We start from the raw sequence: 22128 nt of genomic DNA, 5'->3' as shown, positions 1-22128 counted from the left end.
TAAACAGCACAGTGACAGACATGAAGGAAGCAGATCTCATGTAACCTCAGTGAGAAATACTACAGTAAGAACTTTACCATTAAGTATCTGATGTATTAGTTGTGGGGTAATTCAAGCCTTTCTGCAATGATGAGTCACACAAAATGTCGTTACAACGTTCACGCACACACACAGCGCGCATTTAACTTTGCTATGTTTTGCACGGTAAATGTGACAGGACCCATGTTAATATTCACTGCTGTATGGATATCCATTATGTTAATGTACAAAATAAACTTTAACGTCCACAAACTGGGTCTGAAACGTCTTTTATAATTGTACTGACATGTGACTGTGGTGATAAAGTTGTCGCTGTAATTCATTATAAACATGCACTGTTTTAAAAACGTTTTAAACTTGTAAAACTCATTCTTGATCCCATTTGATGATGATTGATGATGACAGAGAGCTGAACAGATCTTTTCATCCCAGTTGCTTTGCCTATTCCAGTCTAATTGATATGATTTTACGTGTTACTACAGAGACATGTTAATACGCAGCTTTCAATCACTTCAGTGGGCAAGGAAACCTCACTACTACATCACACTACATTACACACTACATTACTACATCGGCCTCAAAATGGGAGGGATTTGGATCCTATTTTAACATTAAGAAATAAGAAAAAACAGATTTATTGTATTTCTATCACCCCAATATGACTGTGGACACACAATACCCACACACAGTTTTGTCCAAACTGCTTCCAAAACATGATTTTCATTATAGGTGCACTTAAAAAATCTTTAAACAAAGACTAAATAATAATAATAATAATAATAATAATAATAATAATAAAATCCTTGGGCAATTGTGCTCAGCCTTTGCATTACTTTGCACTACAATTAAATCAATCGTAATCGTAACAATTCTGTGATGCTATTTAAGCCAGATTTTATTTAAAATATGATATTTAAATGTGCGTTTTCGGAAAATGTTATATCCCGTTCAGCTAAACAGCAGATAGATTAAAATTTAGTCATTTAGCGAAGGCTTTTATCCAAAGCCAAATGAAGAAGTCATCAATCGACTCATCATAAAAAGGTGAGTGACAGGACCCATGTTAATATCCACTGCTGTATGGATATCCATTATGTTAATGTACAAAATAAACTTTAACGTCCACAAACCGGGTCTGAAACGTCTTTTATAATTTTACTGACATGCGACTGTGGTGACAAAGTTAAATCGCTATAATTCATTATAAACATGCACTGTTTTAAAAACGTTTTAAACTTGTAAAACTCATTCTTGATCCCATTTGATGATGATTGATGATCACAGAGAGCCGAACAGATCTTTTCATCCCAGTTGCTTTGCCTATTCCAGTCTAATTGATATGATTTTACGTGTTACTACAGAGACATGTTAATACGCAGCTTTCAATCACTTCAGTGGGCGGGGAAACCTCACTACTACATCACACTACATTACACACTACATTACTACATCGACCTCAAAATGGGAGGGATTTGGATCCTATTTTAACATTAAGAAATAAGAAAAAACAGATTTATTGTATTTCTATCACCCCAATATGACTGTGGACACACAATACCCACACACAGTTTTGTCCAAACTGCTTCCAAAACATGATTTTCATTATAGGTGCCCTTTAAGAATCTTTAAACAAAGACTAAATAATAATAATAATAATAATAATAATAATAATAATAAAATCCTTGGGCAATTGTGCTCAGCCTTTGCATTACTTTGCACTACAATTAAATCAATCGTAATCGTAACAATTCTGTGATGCTATTTAAGCCAGATTTTATTTAAAATATGATATTTAAATGTGCGTTTTCGGAAAATGTTATATCCCGTTCAGCTAAACAGCAGATAGATTAAAATTTAGTCATTTAGCGAAGGCTTTTATCCAAATCCAAATGAGGAAGTCATCAATCGACTCATCATAAAAAGGCAATATACTTGCATGAAATATCTGCCAGAGTTTGATGGCAGGAACAGAATAGCCTTGAAAGGTACTTTGACCATGTCTAAATGAAAATGCACCTGTAACCATTCCTCCACATGCTCAGATCACTTCTGTCAAATGTTTTATATTTCTACCTTCAGGTTTAGAGGATCAAATCACCAGTCCTAAGGATGAATAATTTAGTAACGATACTGGCCTTGGTAAACATCATAAATCAAACGCCCAAACTCAACGACAGCACTTTGACAAAAAGTGGCACATGGTTATTTCTGTTCAGTTCTTCACCTCCATGCTGAAAAGGGGGCAAGGTCAGGGTGTCGGGCCGGCTAGGAAGAACTCATTCCGCACATCATTTGGCAGGAAACTGCTGCCCTGCACAGTTTCACACACTGGCACGCGGCCCACAAAGCCACAAATCTGCCAGCAGCATTATCGGGTATTTTAAAAACCCTTACAGGTCTCGAGAGGAGCAAGAGGAGGCTGACGGTTATTGACGCAACATGCTTTCTTGAAATTTCATTGCTCTGCTTTGGCTCGAATCTATCGATACAGGTATGTAGAGACCTTGGCCTTGCGAAGGGATATAAACGGAAACCTTTGAATTAAACATATTGATTATGAAGAGCGTACATCCTGGGTTTGAATGCTTCTCTGCCTTCTTGGAAATGCTAGCAGAGCACTAAAGCATTATATGGAGGGAAAATGCTTCAGGAATACATTTTCACTCACAAATTTTCCTAATTCAAGTTGTCTTGGAGTTAAAAGCAACTGCTCGCAAAGTGAGACAAGGAAAAATATGCTAGGATGTCAATAAAGCTGTTGTCAGTTGACATGAATGAAAAACAGATTTTATTTGTGGATTCCAAAGCATAAAGGGCTTTGTGTGCATTGATTTTTAAACCCATTTATCAAATGGATACAGCATTTTAGATGGTTTTAATCAACCAAAAACCTTTATAGGCTAAATTTGATTAAATTCTCAGAAGGATCTTGTAGAAATATTAGTACATCCTTCATTGCTGAGTGCTTTCAATCATCTTGTTACTTAAAAATCATTGGACAAAAGGAAAGAGCTTTGTCATTTTTTTTTCTCTCCGCCAAGCAGTCTTCTTCTTGTTTCTGGGAAAAAAAGAAAAAAGATTTGGGCTATTTTCCAAACCCAGGGTTAGAGAATCAATAATGTATTTAGTCTAGAATGTTTTATGTTTGGCATGGTTCTGCATTTAGCAAAATCACGCTGCGCTTAAGAAACAGTTGTCGATACAGCAAGGATACGTGAGCTCGTACTTGTAATAGTAATGTAATCACTGGTGCTCTTAGTAATAGCAAGGCAATCTTGAAAGTGGGGCTCTATCAGCCTTAAGCTCCATTGCTGAGCCCTTAAAAAGACCTGCTTCTCATAGCTGTGTATAAGAGCAAAAATAAAGTTTGTATGTGTATTTAGAGACATTTTAGTCTTAAAATGAAAATGTAAAGACTGCGACTGATTCTGCTAATTTGTATGAAATATAGTTCAATTCACTATGATTTTGGTCATTCCCCAATGGGGATTGGGTTTAGGGGTGGGGTTTGGTGTCATGACTTTTTAAAAAATCATACAGTTTAATATGACTGAATTTCATCTGTATGAATTTGTATGAATTAGCTACTAAATAGTATAAATAATAATTACATTTCCTCGTTAGATCAGGCAGAAATCAGACATTCAGCTTCAATTATCATAGGAAAATTTCAAATGTTCATATATTTATATATATATATATAAATATATTTATATATATATATATATATATATATATATATATATATATATATATATATATATATATATATATATATATTGAGTGTAGCAAGTTAAGATTGAAGTTAAGGTCCCTATGTTATAAGGTCCCTATGTCCCAGCTCTTATATAAAAAGGCACACCAATCTAACAAACCCTGATTAAAAAAACCATTTCTCATTAACTTTTTGAAAACCTTCAAATAGAGTAAAATAATTAAAACATAAAATTCTGTTTTAGACATGCCATGTGGTATCTGGTTTGAGGTTAGCAACTTGAGCTAAATAAAAAATGGTAGCTAATGTCGACTCTGTTATTGTCAACTCTATTATTGTCAACTCCGTTATTGTCAACTCTGCTTTTGTCAACTCTGCTTTTGTCAACACTGTTATTGTCAACTCTGCTTTTGTCAACACTGCTTTTGTCAACTCCGTTATTGTCAACTCTACCATAGTCAACTCCGTTATTGTCAACTCTGTTATTGTCAACTCTGCTTTTGTCAACTCTGCTTTTGTCAACTCTGTTATTTTCATCTCTGCTATCGTCAACTCCGTTATTGTCAACTCTGCTTTTATCAACTCTGTTATTGTCGACTCTGTTACTGTTAACCGTTATTGTCAACTCTGCTTTTGTCAACTCTGTTATTGTCAACCCTCTTATTGTCAATTTTGCTTTTGTCAACTCTGTTATTGTCAACTCTGTTATTGTTAACCGTTATTGTCAACTCTGCTTTTCTCAACTCCATTAATGTCAACTCTGCTATCATCAACTCTGTCATGTCAACTCTGTTATTGTCGACTCTGTGACTGTTAACCGTTATTGTCAACTCTGCGTTTGTCAAATTTGTTATTGTCAACTCTGCTTTTGCCAACTCTGTTATTGTCAACTCTGCTTTTGTCAACTCTGCTTTTGTCAAATCTCTATTTGTCAACTCTGTTATTGTCAACTCTGCTTTTTTCAACTCTGTGTTTGTCAACTCTGTTATTGTTAACCCTGTTATTGTCAACTCTGCTATAGTCAACTGTGTTATTGTCAAACTTGCTTTTGTCAACTCTGCTTTTGTAAACTCTATTACTGTCAACTCTGCTTTTGTCAACACTGCTTTTGTCAACTCCGTTATTGTCAACTCTGCTATAGTCAACTCCTTTATTGTCAACTCTGTTAATGTCAACTCTGTTATTGTCAACTATGCTATTGTCAACTCCATTATTGTCAACTCTGGTATTGTCAACTCTGTTACTGTTAACCGTTATTGTCAACTCTGATTTTGTCAACTCTGCTTTTGTCAATTCTGTTATTGTCAACTCTGTTATTGTCAACTGTTATTGTTAACCGTTATTGTCAACTCTGTTACTGTTAACCGTTATTGTCAACTCTGCTTTAATCAACTTCGTTATTGTCAACTCTGCTATCATCAACTCTGTAATATATCAATGATTTTGTCAACTCTGCTTTTGTCAATTCTGTTATTGTCAACTCTGTTATTGTCAACTGTTATTGTTAACCGTTATTGTCAACTCTGCTTTAATCAACTTCGTTATTGTCAACTCTGCTATCATCAACTCTGTAATATATCAACTCTGTTATTGTCAACTCTGTTACTGTTAACCGTCATTGTCAACTCTGCGTTTGTCAACAATGTTATTGTCAACTCTGCTTTTGTCAACTCTGTTATTGTCAACCCTGTTATTGTCAACTCTGCTTTTGTCAACTCTTTTATTGTCAACCCTGTTATTGTCAACTCTGCTTTTGTCAACTCTGTTATTGTCAACTCTGTTATTGTCAACCTTGCTTTTGTCAACTCTGTTATTGTCAACTCTGCTATTGTCAACTCTGTTATTGTTAACCCTGTTATTGTCAACTCTGCTTTTGTCAACTCTGCTTTTATGAACCATATTATTGTCAACTGTTATATTCAACTCTGTTGTCAACTCTGTTATTGTCAACTCTGTTACTGTCAACTCTGCAATTGTCAAATCTGTTATTGTTAACCCTGTTATTGTCAACTCTGCTATAGTCAACTCTGTTATTGTCAAACCTGCTTTTGTCAACTCTGCTATTGTCAACTCTGCTTGTGTCAACTCTGCTATTATAAACCCTGTTATTGTTAATGCTGCTTTTGTCTACCCTGTTATATTCACCTCTGTTATTGTCAACTCTGCTATTGTCAAGCCTGTTATTGTCAACTCTGTTATTGTCAATTATGCTATTGTCAACTCTGTTATTCTCAACTCTGCTTTTGTCAACACTGTTAATGTCAATTCTATTATTGTCAACCCTGCTATTGTCAACTCTGCTTTTGTCAACTCTGTTATTGTTAACCCTGTTATTGTCGACCCTGCTTTTGTCAACTTCATTATTGTCAATTCTGCTATCGTCAACTCTGCTTTTATCAACTCTGTTATTGTCAACCCTGGTATTGTCAACTTTGTGTTTGTCAACTCTGTTATTGTCAACCCTACTGCAAAGATGTTATACAGGTTTGAAATAACATGAGGGTGAGTAAATGATAACTGTACTGATGAATTCAAGTATGAAGTAAATGACTTTATGAATCTTTGGTTCACCTGAGTAATTCGGATAAAAGTAACAAAGCTGAACACTGCAAAATAGTGTATATCTAACATTATATAATATTATAATCTTACTATTATTATTTAATATGTTGTATATAATCAATATCACAAGTATTCCTAATGCCTTTTGTAACAAAACCAGCCGATGTGATATATCACTGGTTTCCATGTGTGATATTAATGGGATGCTCTGAGAAATATTTATATGAAAAGGGTTCGTTTTAAAGCTAAATTTAGATTTGAGTCTCTTGAGAATGATTGCTCAGGCTGGCTAAAGATTCTCAAGCTTTCTTAGGAGCATCTCTCTTCAGAATTATTCAGAAATGGCACTTATAGGAATTATGGACCATCTTGGCTGATTTATGAATCATGGAAGTGCACTGTCAGTGAATAGTTAATATATTCTTTACATAGTAAAACCATGGTGTATTGCAAAATCAATACTGCTGGCTTCTGTACAAATAATGTGTCAAACTATATGGTCAGATTTTATAACAGAAGGTGTAAATGGAAAACATACGCTCAAAAAACGATTTTTCTGCTTGTTCCAACTGCTTATTTAAAATGAGCTGAAGCATCACAATTCATGAGGTTTCTTGGGACAACTTGATTGTTTAATGTTCAATCCATTAAAATTTGTGTAAACAGTTAAGTTTGAGTGAATGTAAAATGTCTGTGCAGTTAGACCATATATTGTTTGGTTTTAGGTCTGTCCAGATTTGACAGGAATGAGACAAGATGTTCCTTGTGAAGGGGGTCAGAACAACACAAGCTACACAACAAAGGTTTACATCTGTTTTTAACTTGCTCTTAATACCATATTTACTTTAAAAATGCTGTATGCAAGTTTGGACTCTTCTAAAGTATAAACATATCATAATATGTTTACAGATATATAAGAAACATGATCAATTTGCATACTTGTCTATCTGAAACGCAATGTGCGTTCCATGCCAGAATGTCCAACATAGACTCATTCTGAAATGTAGCTCTATAAACATTTCTGGAGATCGCAAATTATGTAGCCAGAAGTACATATGGCTGCATTTTATTTTTAAAACGAACACTATAGGGCGGCATGATGGTGTTCCTTTTCGCTGTTTCCTGTTCCACCTACCTCTGTGTGGACGGCCTTCCCGCTGTTACCAATTTGTCCAGTAGCTCGCTATGCAGTTGCTGGACTTAAGATGCAGAGCAAAGTTGATCTCGACGACAGGGTTGAGTCTGGCGAAGAATGATTCCAGAAAGCACAAAGACAAAAACAGAAGCCAAAAAATAAAATAAACAAGTAAATAACAGGGTGAGAATGTGGTAAAATCCGATTATGTGGTAAAAATCAGACGAGACCTTTTCTTTTTCTGAATCTATTTAGGAAAAGTGTCGTTGGGTTGAGGGAAGGGGGTGGGCGGGTCAATCAGTGCTTTTGAAAACACTACTGGTTGGGTTTAGGGAACGAGGAGGGTGGGTCAGTCGATCACTCAGTCAGTCACTAGCTGCGCTCAAAATGGCACACTATACACTCATGCACTATGTACTTATGCACTTACACACTCAACAGCATAGCATATGTATGTAGTGTCGTCCTAAATGGAACACTAATGGTTTATTTACTAAGCGGAAATTCAAACCATTTCCCTGATGACGCTTAACGGTTGCCAAATTAGTGAAATAAATAAATAAAGTACCAAATAATACCTGCCGTGAGTATTATTCTCCATCAGGAGGCGATATAATCACTCTCATAGGAGAATTTCGCTTTCACAATCCAAAATAAAAAAAGTTTTCCAACATGTGCGCCCCACAACTCCACCCCTTCTGCTACGTGAACAAAGCAGCGATCGTTGAGTGCGTGAAGTGTCCAACATTCCACACTTCATTTTACCAGTTGAATGAGTGCATCATCCGGGTAAATGAAGTGCACTTATTATTCGTGGAGTTTTCAGTATGAACACACTACTTACACTATTTACACGACAAAATGGCGTAGAATAGTGCATAAGTATGCGATTTGGCACGCACCTACTTATTTAATCAGTCAGTCAGTCGACAGCAGCCTCTGGTGGATTTATGTGACAACAGCAGGCGTGAATGGCACTATTGATAGAAATTAAAGATCTGAAAAAGCGTACGCAGCGGCCTCTGGGGCAAAAACTGCAAAAAAAAAAAAAAAAAAACGTAGCTCCTGGGACGTATTTAGCCATCTCCAGAAATGTATATAGGGGTACATTTTCAGAATGAGCCTGGCTTGGGAATGTCTGTCTTTGTTATAGGCTGTGTAAGTCCACCCACTGCTAGTTGGTAGACTAAGAATCCTTAAATTGAAGCAAATACGATTTTCCAAATCATCAATTTTCGTGCCTTAGTCTTCTGAAATATTCTGCCACATGGTTTTCGATATCCTGTATAGCTGAGAGGACATTTTCGAACTGAGAGGCCATGTTGACTTTCATCAAATTTGTTGCTTGTATACTGCCACTTGTATCAGCATGCAAACCACCAGTTTGACTTCAAAAAGAGTTGATGAGTTTTTCCTACATCACTTCCATGCTTTTGGAGTCAGATGTAGTCTCGGTAATTGACATCTTAAGTAATGTTCAGTCTTGAATAAGCTGAGTTTGAATGTTAAACATAACCGGGATATATTTCGGATTTTTAAAGGTGCTGTATGTAAGTTTTTGACTCTTCTAAAGCATAAAAATGCCATAATATATTTGCAGATATTTAAGAAACATGCTAAGTGAACATTCTTGTTTATCTGAAAAACAATGCTGAAGTCAGATATTCTACTTTGACAATGTGCTGTTCGTGCTGGAACGTCTATCTTTGTTTTGGTTCTTTTAACTCGCTCAATGCCAGTTTAACTGATTATAAATCAGCACCCCAGGTTGCCTTGGTGGAAAACAGCGTATTTCATTCATTCAGTCAGAAAGGCTCTCAAAGCATTTATCCGCAACTGGAATGAGACCATAGTGTGGACATTAGCAGACTACAAAATAAGACGCAGATTCAGAGTTCCACATGAGGTGATTATTAATTAGCAAACAATATAAATATTACGAATGGAAACATTAGGTGAGCAGGTTACATTGTAACCCCTTGTCCTAACAACATGCTACATGACGAAATTTTTGTGATAAGCAATTTGGTTGTTTGCACCAGATGAAACACGACAGAAATTTAAATAGAGCCATTAACAAGTACAGAATAGTGCACTCACTGCACCCCAACAAGGTTTATAATCTAATTAATACATATTACACCTCTTTAACATTATTAAATTAATCACTGATGTGTTGGTTTGCACTGAGTCACAGCTAAGGTTCAATCAAAGTCCCTTTAAGGCAAGTTATTTCAATCTTTGAAAAACCTCTCGGGCAGTATGCTTGGGCATTCTGTTTGAATAGGGAACTTAAAATTCTCCAAACTTGATGCCAAGCTTACGATTGATTTTCATATAAGGAAACAACAATAAAATTAAACAACAACTGTCCCTTTAGTTTAATTTCTAATCTTTTGAGTCACACAAAATCTGCATAAATTCACATCTGGTCCCAGCTCCTCCTCTGGAGGATCCTCAGTCTATAACAATCGCTGATTGGATCCTGTACTAGATGGCGGGGCTTCATTCATCATATTGACCTTACACTTTTCACCATTTAAAACTAAATGAGAGACAAGTCTTGCGTATTCTATAGTCTTTTCTTGCTCCTTTAGCTATTATCAAACTGGCATATATAATATCAATCTTACATACTGAACCTTTAAATATAATTCATGTGAAAGTTTTTACAATATTATAAGTAGCCAATTAGCATCCATGACTAAAAAACACTTTGCTGTTTGGATTTTCTTTTCTAGGGTGATTTATAAGCGGTTGTGGGGACATGAGCTGAAGGACAAAAAAAGGACAGAGACGGCGCTGAAGGCTGGGGAGGACAGGGCCATTCTTCTGGGTTTGGGCATGGTGTTCAGCTCAGTCATGATGTACTTTGTGATTTGTATCACCATGGTGCGTGCTTATGCAGACAGGTAGTGCTATATCATGACTGCTTCAATAGCAATTTACTAGGATAATGACTATGCCAGCAATGTACACTAGCTAACATTTGAAGTGGATCAGAACCTTTCATCAAAGTTGTCCTAAAACTATTGAATTTTAAACTTATTTTAAACTCATTCTTGATGTGCAGCTGATCACAGAGAGTTGGAACAGATCTTTTAATTCCAGTTTCTTTGCAAATCCTGTTCTGTGGACATGATTATACGTGAGACATGTTAATAAACACCTGTCATGCAGTCTATTGATAGATGAGACCACCTGCACTGTGCTGAACTCCTCTCTGACCAAGGAAATCAACTGCTCCTACAACTGTGGCTCTGACTGCTGGCGAAACTCGAAATACCCCTGTCTGCAGGTCTACGTCAGCCTGAACGCCACCGGTCGCATCGGCCTGCTCTCTCACAATGAGGAAATGCTGGACGTCAGTTCTGAGGTGAATCCATTTATCATTCAACACTCTGAAGAAGACCGTGGAGTAAAAAAAATCTAAAACGTTTAGAAAATCAAAAGCTAAACAGAAGTCAGATTATATTGTCTGCGTGTAAGTGTTTAGGCAGCTGGTTTGTTGCCTCCCTGCCCAATCAGGCAGTGAATCTGGAGGCAGCATTTGTGCATGAAAGACACCTTGTAAAAGATAGCATAATAATTTAATCACGTTTGGTGATAGCTAAGGGAATAACCACAATGCTAACTTCAAGCTGTAGTTGAAAATTATTAGCCCTCCTTTTCTTTTTCCAATATTTCCCAAATGATGTTTAACAGAGCAAGGAATTTTTCACAGCATTTCCTATAATATTTTTCTTCTGGAGAAAGTCTTATTTGTTTTATTTTGGCTAGAATAAAAGCAGTTTTAAATTTTTTAAAACCATTTTCAGGTCAATATTATTATCCCCCTTAAACATCCCCCCCCCACCCCGTTGCGAAGACGCTGTGCTCTGAAGTGTGAGTTAAAGTTAGTGTTACTTTCCCCAGGGCTTAATTTGTGCCGGAACACGCCAGATCCGGCACCTCCGAAATCTGATCCAGGACCTCATTTTACCGATCGCCCTCCTCAACCGCCCTCCTCCCCTGTCTGCTGTTCACTTCTTTCTGCGACTTCATAACCCGAATCCATCGAAAACATATTATAAGACAATGAAACTGTTTTTTGACCTTGCATGCATAACAGCCTGTTGTTGGAGATCCCCAACACCAAACTTTAATAATGACCCTTTTAAATGCATAATAGGAGTTCTTTATATAAAATTGAAATCGTTTTCTAAAATTCAGTATGATTACAAATATGTAGACAGACAGGTAGTCTGTAAACCAACTAGTTGACTTTACTAGAAAATTGCATGGAAACCTGTTGCATAAAACCAACCAATGTTTGTACATGAGGTGAAACTAAAAACCCGTTAGTTTAGGTTAGAGTTTGAATTATTTTGGTTTAATTGTTTGAGACATGTGAAAGACAATGTTGGAGAGAGACTGTTTGTCCTGGTTTGAGCTGCATTTCTAGCAGTGTTGTTTGCAATATTATCTGAACTGATGGAATTGTGAATGTTGAAAAGTACAGACAGGTTTTAATCCATTATGCTATTCCTTCTGGAAAGGACTTGAGTGGTAACAGATTTAATTTTAAGCATGATAATGATCCGCTAATTGCAGTGAAATCCTATTTGGAGAAAGAAAACAGCTGATGAAACCAACCCAGGCTCATTCTGAGAACGTAGTCCCGGGGACGTTTCTGGAGACCGCGAAATACGTAGCCGGGGTACGTACGGCTGCATTTCATTTTTTTAAGCGAACGCTGCGGGGCAGTGTGACGCCGTTCCCTTCGGCGCTCGCCGGCCGGCCAGCCGGCCGCTCGCCTCCGTGTGGAGGGCTTTCCCGCTGCAGCCAGTTTGTCCGGTTAGCTCTTCGTGTACTCTGGCAGACTCGAGGCGCAGAGAGGGGCTGACCACGACGACGACGGGGTTCGAGTCCGGGGAAGAGCGGTTCCAGAAATCAGGTGAGAAAACAAAAACAAAATCCAAAAAATGAAGCGAACAAGTTGGTCACAGGGTGAGAATGTGGTCAAAATCCGAAAACGTGGTAAAAATCGGACGAGGGCTTTTCTTTTTCTGGACGGCTTTTGTGAACCGTCGTTGGTTGGGTTTAGGGACGGAGGAGGGTGGGTCGGCCAATTGGCCGGTCGCACGGTCAATCATTCCGTCATCCAGGCAGACAGGCGGAAGGTCGTTCGACAGCGGCCTCTAGCGGGTTTACGCGAGAACGGCGCGGAAAAAAGCGCACACAGCGGCCTCTCGCGGACTCGTGAAAACAAAATCTGCACAAATACGTACCTCCCGGGACGTATTTCGCGGTCTCCAGAAACGTCCCCGGGACTACGTTCTCAGAATGAGCCTGGGTTGGATGAAACACAGACAGTCATGAAATGGCCTCCACACGGTCCAGACCTGAATATTATAGAGGCTAATGAGATCACCTGGACAGAAATAGAAAGATACAGCACTCTAAATCTAAAGACGATCTCTGGCAAGTGCTAAAAGAACCTGACATTACACAGCATATTATTTCAGAAAATAACAGGACAATTAGAACAAAACAGTTCAAGCTGTGCTTGGTGTCAAAGGAGGCCACATTAAACATACTTTTGCTTGAAGAGGAAAGGTTGTGCTGTTGTTTTGTACATATTTTATATATTTTCTGTTTTTTAATAAAGAGACTGATTGATTATATATTGTGCCAAAGTCTTAGGTCAACTAAGCTGGTATAGTGCTTAGGAGTTTAAACGTGATGAAGTAACTCATGCCTTTACTGTCAGTGTTTAAAATAGATTTGTTTTTTTCCCCGCAGTGTTTTTATGTGCCAAAATGCCAGAAGGACCACACTGCTGTGCGCGTTCTGATCCAGAATATTTCGGATCACCTGAAGATGCAGCAGCAGGTCAGGTGTTTCCACGACCCCAGCGAGCATCAGGCCAGTATCCTCCTTAAGCGGCTCTACGGCAGCGCTTCGCTTTTACACTCGCTCTTCTGGCCCTCCTGCTTGTTATCCGGAGGAACGCTCATCATCCTCATGGTCAAACTCACGCAATACCTCTCCATACTGTGTGAACAAATCGACAAAGCCCCGAAGTGAAAGCCGCGCAGACATCGACTGACTCGGTGAGGTAAACGGAGGGAGCTTTTCATTTCTCCTTCAAATGGTTTTTCGGATTCCTGCTGTTCAAGGATTGACCGGAGATTGATGTTAGTCTTCCATGACTAAGCAATATTGTGTCCACAAATCATATCTCTGGAGTGCTGCCGTATGCCAAACGGGCTTATAGTGCTTTTGGGATAAAGGTATTAAAAATATAAACAATGCAATATGTATGCAGCTGTTTGACGCAGCGTCTGACATCCTTTGACTAATCTTTTATAAATCATGTGCTTTATGGATAATGTAAATTATAAATTCAGGGCTCAGTATAAATCAGTACATTTTGAAAATGAATATTTTTATCAATTTTTTAGGGAATATATTGTAACACGGGGAGTGACAGAGACAACTGAAGTTTAGGATCCACGTGCAGGTTTATTCAAACTCAGGGAGGCAATGGTCAACACAGGTGCAAACAGATGTATGAAGGCAGTCCAGAATCATAATCAAACACAGGCGAGAGGTCGGAAGGCAGGCGGCAGACAAGGATAACTAGGTAAACAAGGCTAGGGTAAACACACGGAGAAACAAGACTAAGGAAACGCGTTGTAATGTCACTTTACAGTAAAACAAGACTCGGCCAATGCAGGGAGTGTGTGTGTTGTTTAAATAGTGTGTGTAATCAGTCTCGGACAATCCTCAGCTGGCGCAAGTGTAATCAGTGAAAATGAGGAAGCATGTGTGTTTGTGGAACGGAGTGCATGTATAAAAATGTAGTCGACGAATGGCGGATTAGTAGTCCATAGGTTATTGTGAGAGTGAGTGCTTACCAGCGACCTCTGGTGGTTAGAGATCGCTGGTAATCATGACATATATAGTGCATCCGGAAATTATTCATAGCGTTTCCCCTTTTCCACATTTTTTTATGTTACAGCCTTATTCTAAAATGGATTAAATTAATTTATTTCCTCAAAATTCTACACACGATACCTCATAATGACAATGTAAAAAAAGACTTTTTTGAAATTGTTGCAAATTTATTAAAAATAAAAAACTTCGCATGTACATCAGTATTTACAGCCTTTGTCGTGAAGCTCTAAATTGAGCTCAGGTACATTCTGTTTCCGCTGATCATTCTTGAGATGTTTCGGCAGCTTAATTGGAGTTCACCTCTGCTTTCAATCTCAATAAACACTGATGCTTGCTGACAACTTATACTACATTATTTAAGGGCATTCCTTATGACATGGATAGGATCAAACTTATCATTCCTTTTTAATATTAAGATATTTTCTTTGAAATCTAAATGTATATTTTCCTGCCAGGGTTGCTTATTAAACACTCTTGCCTGAACTTGCCGTGAGTGAGACAGAGAAAATGAAAGCACATCAGCAGCAGCGAGGAAAAATTAAATGCTTAAGACATAATCTTTAAAATAATAACATATTAAAAATTTGCAAACATATAACTGAGGTTTGTGATACAACAATCACATTGAAGCATTCCACAAATCCTTATTTTCCACAGAGCGAAACAAATCATCCACACGCATAGTTGAGTAGTGGAGGGGCACAAACAAAAAAATTATTCTATTTATAAAATTTTGAAACGAATTTCGTTTGCTATAATTTGTATCTTAATTGGTCCCACTTTATATTAAGTGCCCTTAACTAATATGTACTTACACAGAAATTAATAATTTGTTATAATGTACTTATTGTGTAAATACATGTATTTACTGTGTACTTATGCTTGATTAAATACCTGTATGTAATTACATCTGCAATTAAATTCTGTAACTACAATTGTAAATACACTGATGACCATCCCTTACACCCTAACCCACCCTTAAACCTACCCATACCACCAAACCTGTCCATAACCCTACCCCTATCCCAACTCAAGAGCGCCACAAGTGTTCTCAAATGCATTATGAACACAGTAAGTACATTGTATTTATTTTTTGATGCAAGTACATAGTAGTTAAGGACACAATATAAAGTGGGACCTCTTAATATTAATGTATCTTTTGTTGGTCAGTTATCTACTAGATAAACAAGAATAACGAATAACATCTGAGGTGATGCGCTTCAAAACAAGTCCGATATATGCGCCAAAACATGAATTACTGTGAGATTGTGTTGGTTTGTTTAATAAAATAATAATCTAGCCTAAAAAAAGTGAAATAAACAGAGTTTCAGAGAAACTTATAATAAACTGTTTTCACTATTAATGACAAATTTGAATAAGCAGGAAATGCTTTTGCAATGTATTTGCAACTCTGAACATTCCCAGATTACCTCGGAAGAACAAACTCTAAATGGAGACGTCTGCATATTTGGGCCAGTATGTCAGATAAAATTGCTTAAAACACCTTAATATTTTAGAAAATGTAGTTAAAGTTTGCATAACCAATAATTGATCTTATCCACTTGTGACCCACCCATAAGTAAATATGCCGCCTATTGTTTGATTACCTGAGCAGCGCATTAACAGCAGCACCCGCTGAGATAACCGAGAAATGATGTGCTCCTATTGTCCACTGTCACCCACATGACGAAACTCGTCGTGAAGAACGAGAAAAAAATGAAACATACTAGATTTTAGCAGACATAGTATCGGTTGTCGGGAACTACGCCATATTCCAAGAGAAGAAACGATTGATTCTTGTGTCATGGTACCCATTTTTCATTTACGAACCCTCACAACATTCTACGTCAAGGAAATCGTGCCGAAATTCGTGTGATCTGCGCAGGGTTTAAGTCATATACCCATGTCTTTATACAACTTCGTGTCCCTGTAAACCACATAAATCTGCATGTACACACACACACACACACACACACACACACACACACACACACACACACACACACACACACACACACACACACACACACACACACACACATTTACATAGATTTTTTTAGTTTTTACTGATGATAACATGAAATAATTGTCACGGATTGGTCAGGCTCTCACGATCCCCACTCACGAAGATCACCATCACCTGACTTCTAATGAGCACACAGCTGCATCACATTCACGAGCACCAGATAAAAGCACAGCACTCCAGTCGCTCATTGTCCGGGCTCGTCTCGACGAAAGCGGACAACTGAGCGACCACTCAGCGTAGTCATCCTCAGCTAAAACAAACGATTTACTTACCTGTTCTCTTTGTATTCCTCCTAGTCTTCCTGGTCCTCCCGAATCGTCCTGTCTTCCAGTCCTTCCAAGTCTGTGTCATCCTCTGTCAGCTGTATCTGGTGTGTGCTGTCCATCCTCGTGTATTCCTATTACCCAGCCACGGAGGAAAAGACCCCAACATCATTCCTGATCCTCCTGGCTATCCTTCATGTGCTCCTTGTTGTCATTTAATAAACACCCTAACGTTTCCTTACCTCTGTCTCCTGTCCGCTTCATAACAGAAGCCCGGACCTTTAACGACGACAACATGAGCACCCCCGATCACTTTCAAGAGCTGGTGGACCAGTTGAAGCGGATTCTACAGCCACCAGCTCCACTTTCCAACGCACCACCAGCACCGAGCACTTCCGCCTCCACAGTTTCTTCTTCGGCCCTTCCTTCCAGTCCCATGGCCCGACCAGCGCCCTACTCAGGCGGAGCGGGGGAGTGCAATGGTTTTCTGTTACAATGTTCCCTCATATTCGAAATGCAACCTTCTCTATATCCCACAGATAAGTCAAAGATCGCCTACATCGTATCACTACTCTCTGGACCTGCACTTAAATGGGCTGAGACGATCTGGAACCAAGCCGGGCCGGTCATGAATTCCATCACTACCTTCACGGAGTATTTCAAAGAGGTGTTTGGACGTTCTGATGGGGAAGTAGCCGCTGGAGAGCAGCTGTATCATCTAAAGCAAGGTACTCTATCTACACAGGAATATGCTCTCCGGTTTCGCACTCTAGCAGCTGCAAGTGGATGGAATGAGAGATCGTTGTTGACCACGTACCGGCTCGGCTTGGAACCCACTCTCCGAATCCAGCTGGCCACATTAGATGATACAATGGGTCTGGAGAGATTCATCCAACATTCTCTCCGATGTTCCGATCGTCTCCGTTCCTATCAACAGGACACCATCACCCCCTCGTCTGCACTCCTCCAATCGCCTGAGTCAACAGCCTCTCCAGAACCAGAACCCATGATAATAGAGTCTGGAAGACTGACATCAGCGGAACGACAGAGGAGGCTGACCCGGGGTCTGTGTCTATACTGCGGTGTCAGTGGACACACCCGTATGGAGTGTCCCCTTCGTCCCATTCGGACTTCAGTGAGTGTATTCAGTACGAATATTGAACAATGTAAACCACTTACTACCACCGTACAAATAACTACTGCCTCTATTTCTCTCCTTGTCACAGCCCTCATCGACTCCGGGTCAGCAGGGAACTTCATCTCCCAATCCCTCTGTCGTCAACTCCACCTCCGTACTGAGGCGTCCTCGCATATATACCAGATACAACCGATAACCCAGTGCACTCGATCTTCGACCCGTATCCATCGACAATGCGAAGACATCCTTCTTCAAGTGGGGTTGTTACATCAAGAGAGGATTCAATTTCTGGTTCTGGAGGGTGCAAATATGGACATCATTCTAGGGCGCCCGTGGCTGGTGAAGCACGATCCCATCATCTCTTGGGGCACAGGAGAGATAAAGAAATGGGGATCTGGATGTACACCTACCTGTTTTCCAAATCTCCCTCTTCAAGGTCGGAACCCCATTTCTTTGTTTACAACATCGGTCGAGAGTCCTCCTGAGAAGCAGTCTATCCACATTCCTAAGGAGTACAGCTCCTTTCATGATGTCTTCTGCCCCAAGAGAGCTTCCCAGCTACCGCCGCATCGGCCATGGGACTGCGCGATCGACCTAGTTCCAGATGCCCAGTTGCCAAGAGGTAGGATCTACCCGCTCTCGCTTCCAGAGAATCAGGCAATGGAAGATTACATAAGGGAGGCTCTGAGTCAGGGGTACATACGTCACTCAAAATCACCAGCCGCCTCAAGCTTCTTCTTTGTGGCCAAGAAGGACGGAGGGCTGCGTCCATGCATCGACTACAGGGTCCTAAATAACGGTACAGTAAAATACCGATATCCCCTTCCTCTGGTACCAGCCGCTTTGGAACAGCTCCGAGAAGCTAAAGTCTTCACTAAATTGGACCTCCGCAGCGCGTATAATCTGATAAGAATACGTGAGGGGGACCAATGGAAGACAGCATTCGTGACCCCTACTGGCCACTATGAATATGAGGTCATGCCTTACGGTCTGGTCAACGCCCCCTCCGTATTCCAAAACTTCATTCATGAAGTCCTCCGGGAGTTTCTTCACCACTTTGTAATAGTGTACATAGATGACATCCTCATTTACTCCCGGAGTGAGGCCGAACATCGCCAACACGTTGCGGAGGTCCTACACACATTGAGAGAACATCACCTCTACCTCAAAGCGGAGAAATGCTCATTCCACCAGAAGTCGATTCATTTCTTGGGATACATCATTGACCAAACCGGTATACGTATGGATGGGAAGAAAATTGAGGCTGTTCTATCCTGGTCAGAACCCACTTCCATTAAGGAGCTCCAGAGGTTTCTTGGGTTTGCTAACTTTTATAGACGGTTTATCAAGGACTACAGCAGGATTACATCACCTCTCACTAATCTCCTCAAGGGTAAACCCAAAGGACTGGAGTGGACCAAAGAAGCAGCCGCAGCCTTCCGCCTTCTTAAGAAGGAGTTCACAAGGGCCCCACTCCTGACTCATCCTGACCCAAATCTTCCTTTCGTGGTGGAAGTGGACGCATCCACCACCGGCGTCGGGGCAGTATTATCTCAACATCATGATACACCGCCCCGACTGCATCCCTGTGCCTATTTCTCTCGGAAGTTGAGCCCGGCGGAGCAGAATTACAGCATAGGAGACAGGGAGCTTCTAGCAATCAAGCTAGCCTTGGAGGAGTGGCGTCACTGGTTGGAGGGAGCCAAACATCCGTTCCAGGTGATCACAGATCACAAAAACCTCCAATATATCAAAGAGGCCAAGAGACTATGTCCACGTCAAGCCAGATGGTCACTTTTCTTCTCACGTTTTGATTTCTCCATTTCCTATCGTCCAGGACCCAAGAATCTAAGAGCAGACGCTCTCTCTCGTTTACACGAGCATCACGATCATGAAGAACTCCCAACGAAGATTCTTCCCGAACACATCTCCATTTGTCCGATCACCTGGAACGCTCCTCCAGTCGTTGCCACTCCGGAAGCCCCTGCTCCGCCGGGATGCCCTCCTCATCGGCAGTTCATACCACCTGAACACCGGGTAGATCTGATCCACTCCTTACATACCTCGCTAGGCACTGGACATCCAGGGATCAACAATACTCTCTCGCTAGTATCCCAACGATTCTGGTGGCCAAACATGGCAAGGGATGTGAGGCAATATGTTCAGGGCTGTAAGGACTGTGCCCAATCCAAGAGCCCACGTCATCTACCCGCTGGAAAGCTCCATCCCTTGCCGATTCCGAACCGTCCCTGGTCACACCTAGGAGTGGACTTTATCACTGACCTCCCTTCGTCAGAAGGTAATACCTGTATTCTAGTCATCGTAGATAGATTCTCAAAGTTTGTCAAACTAATCCCTCTGAAAGGTCTTCCCACAGCCTTTGAAACAGCCGACAATATCTTTAATCAAGTCTTCAGGTCATTTGGTATTCCAGAAGATATTGTGTCGGACAGAGGTCCACAGTTCATCTCACGTCTATGGAAAGCCTTCTTCAAGCTCCTAGGTGTGGCCGTCAGCCTCTCTTCTGGATATCATCCCCAAACCAACGGGCAGACAGAGAGGAAGATTCAGGAGGTGGGACGGTTCCTGAGGACCTTCTGCAGTGGTCACCAGAGCTCCTGGAGCCAGTATTTGGGCTGGGCAGAATATGCCCAAAATTCACTGCGGCAACCCTCCACCGGACTCACGCCATTCCAGTGCGTCCTGGGCTTCCAACCACCGCTCTTTCCCTGGGATGGCGAACCATCTGATGTCCCCGCAGTGGATCACTGGTTCCGGGAGAGCGAGAGAGTCTGGGACGAGGCTCATCAACATCTGCAGAGGGCAGTCCGTCGAAGCAAGGTAACCGCCGATAGAAGAAGGTCTGAAGAACCCAGATACACACCCGGACAAAAGGTGTGGCTATCCACCCGGGACATACGCATGCGACTGCCCTCTCGCAAGTTAAGTCCCCGATTTGTTGGTCCCTTCACCATCGTGGAACAGGTTAACCCCGTCACCTACAAACTACAATTACCCTCTCACTACCGTATTCACCCTACATTCCACGTATCACTCCTGAAACCCTATCACGATCCTGTTCTTCCCTCCACAGAGCCTGACCACGAAGAGGAACCCCCTCCTCCACTGCTCCTAGAAGAAGGAGCCGTCTACGCAGTGAAGGAGATCTTGCGTTCCCGACGTCGTGGTGGCCAGTTGGAGTACCTGGTGGACTGGGAAGGGTACGGCCCCGAAGAAAGGACATGGGTTCCCAGAGCTGATATTCTCGACCCTAGTCTCATGGTGGAGTTTCATGAGAGCCACCCTGAGTTCCCAGCGCCTAGAGGCAGAGGGAGACCACCACGGCGTCGGAGGTGTCGGCCCTCAGGAGCGGGCCCTGGGGAGGGGGGTACTGTCACGGATTGGTCAGGCTCTCACGATCCCCACTCACGAAGATCACCATCACCTGACTTCTAATGAGCACACAGCTGCATCACATTCACGAGCACCAGATAAAAGCACAGCACTCCAGTCGCTCATTGTCCGGGCTCGTCTCGACGAAAGCGGACAACTGAGCGACCACTCAGCGTAGTCATCCTCAGCTAAAACAAACGATTTACTTACCTGTTCTCTTTGTATTCCTCCTAGTCTTCCTGGTCCTCCCGAATCGTCCTGTCTTCCAGTCCTTCCAAGTCTGTGTCATCCTCTGTCAGCTGTATCTGGTGTGTGCTGTCCATCCTCGTGTATTCCTATTACCCAGCCACGGAGGAAAAGACCCCAACATCATTCCTGATCCTCCTGGCTATCCTTCATGTGCTCCTTGTTGTCATTTAATAAACACCCTAACGTTTCCTTACCTCTGTCTCCTGTCCGCTTCATAACAATAATATGCAGCTATTGTTTTAGAACACATATTGTAAAATGTTTTATGCCCTGCGTAAAAGAGAGGGGAAATGTTTATTATAGAGTGAAAATGTATCTTGGTATAGCATTTTGATTTGGTAGGGCCAACGGTGGGGCCAATAAATTAAGATGGCCACTAGGGTTGGGCGATGTCAACCAATTTGGCATTGCACGATGTTTAATGTGAAAATCACAATAGACGATGGAATCGTTGTTGTAGGTGGCGGTGAAATAATTTAAAAATAATTCATTAATTCATAACGAATTAATTATTTGTAGCCTACTGTTTCAACTACCTAACCTGCATGGTCTTAGTTTTACCCATAACCAAATCATAAAGAAATAAAGATAAGTTACACACAAATTACCACCTGTCAATCACTTTTTCCGCAGGACTCTGGCATGAATAGCCAGAGTGATCTGTGT

General features: G+C 40.7%; 1 protein-coding gene across 1 annotated transcript; it reads left to right on the top strand.

The window, feature by feature from the left end:
- Nucleotides 1-2340: 2340 nt before the first annotated feature.
- Nucleotides 2341-14948, top strand: LOC130235315 (calcium-activated potassium channel subunit beta-2-like). Its single transcript, XM_056465875.1, has 5 exons — nt 2341-2530; nt 7042-7119; nt 10193-10363; nt 10632-10827; nt 13236-14948. The coding sequence occupies exons 2-5, from the start codon at nt 7073-7075 to the stop codon at nt 13518-13520; spliced, it is 699 nt and encodes a 232-aa protein (XP_056321850.1). The 5' UTR covers nt 2341-2530; nt 7042-7072; the 3' UTR covers nt 13521-14948.
- Nucleotides 14949-22128: the final 7180 nt, after the last annotated feature.

This window comes from Danio aesculapii, chromosome 2 (assembly GCF_903798145.1).
Source record: "Danio aesculapii chromosome 2, fDanAes4.1, whole genome shotgun sequence".
Classification (NCBI taxonomy): Eukaryota; Metazoa; Chordata; class Actinopteri; order Cypriniformes; family Danionidae; genus Danio; species Danio aesculapii.
The sequence above is the reverse complement of the archived record's forward strand: the minus strand, read 5'-3'. Positions and strand labels throughout refer to the sequence as shown.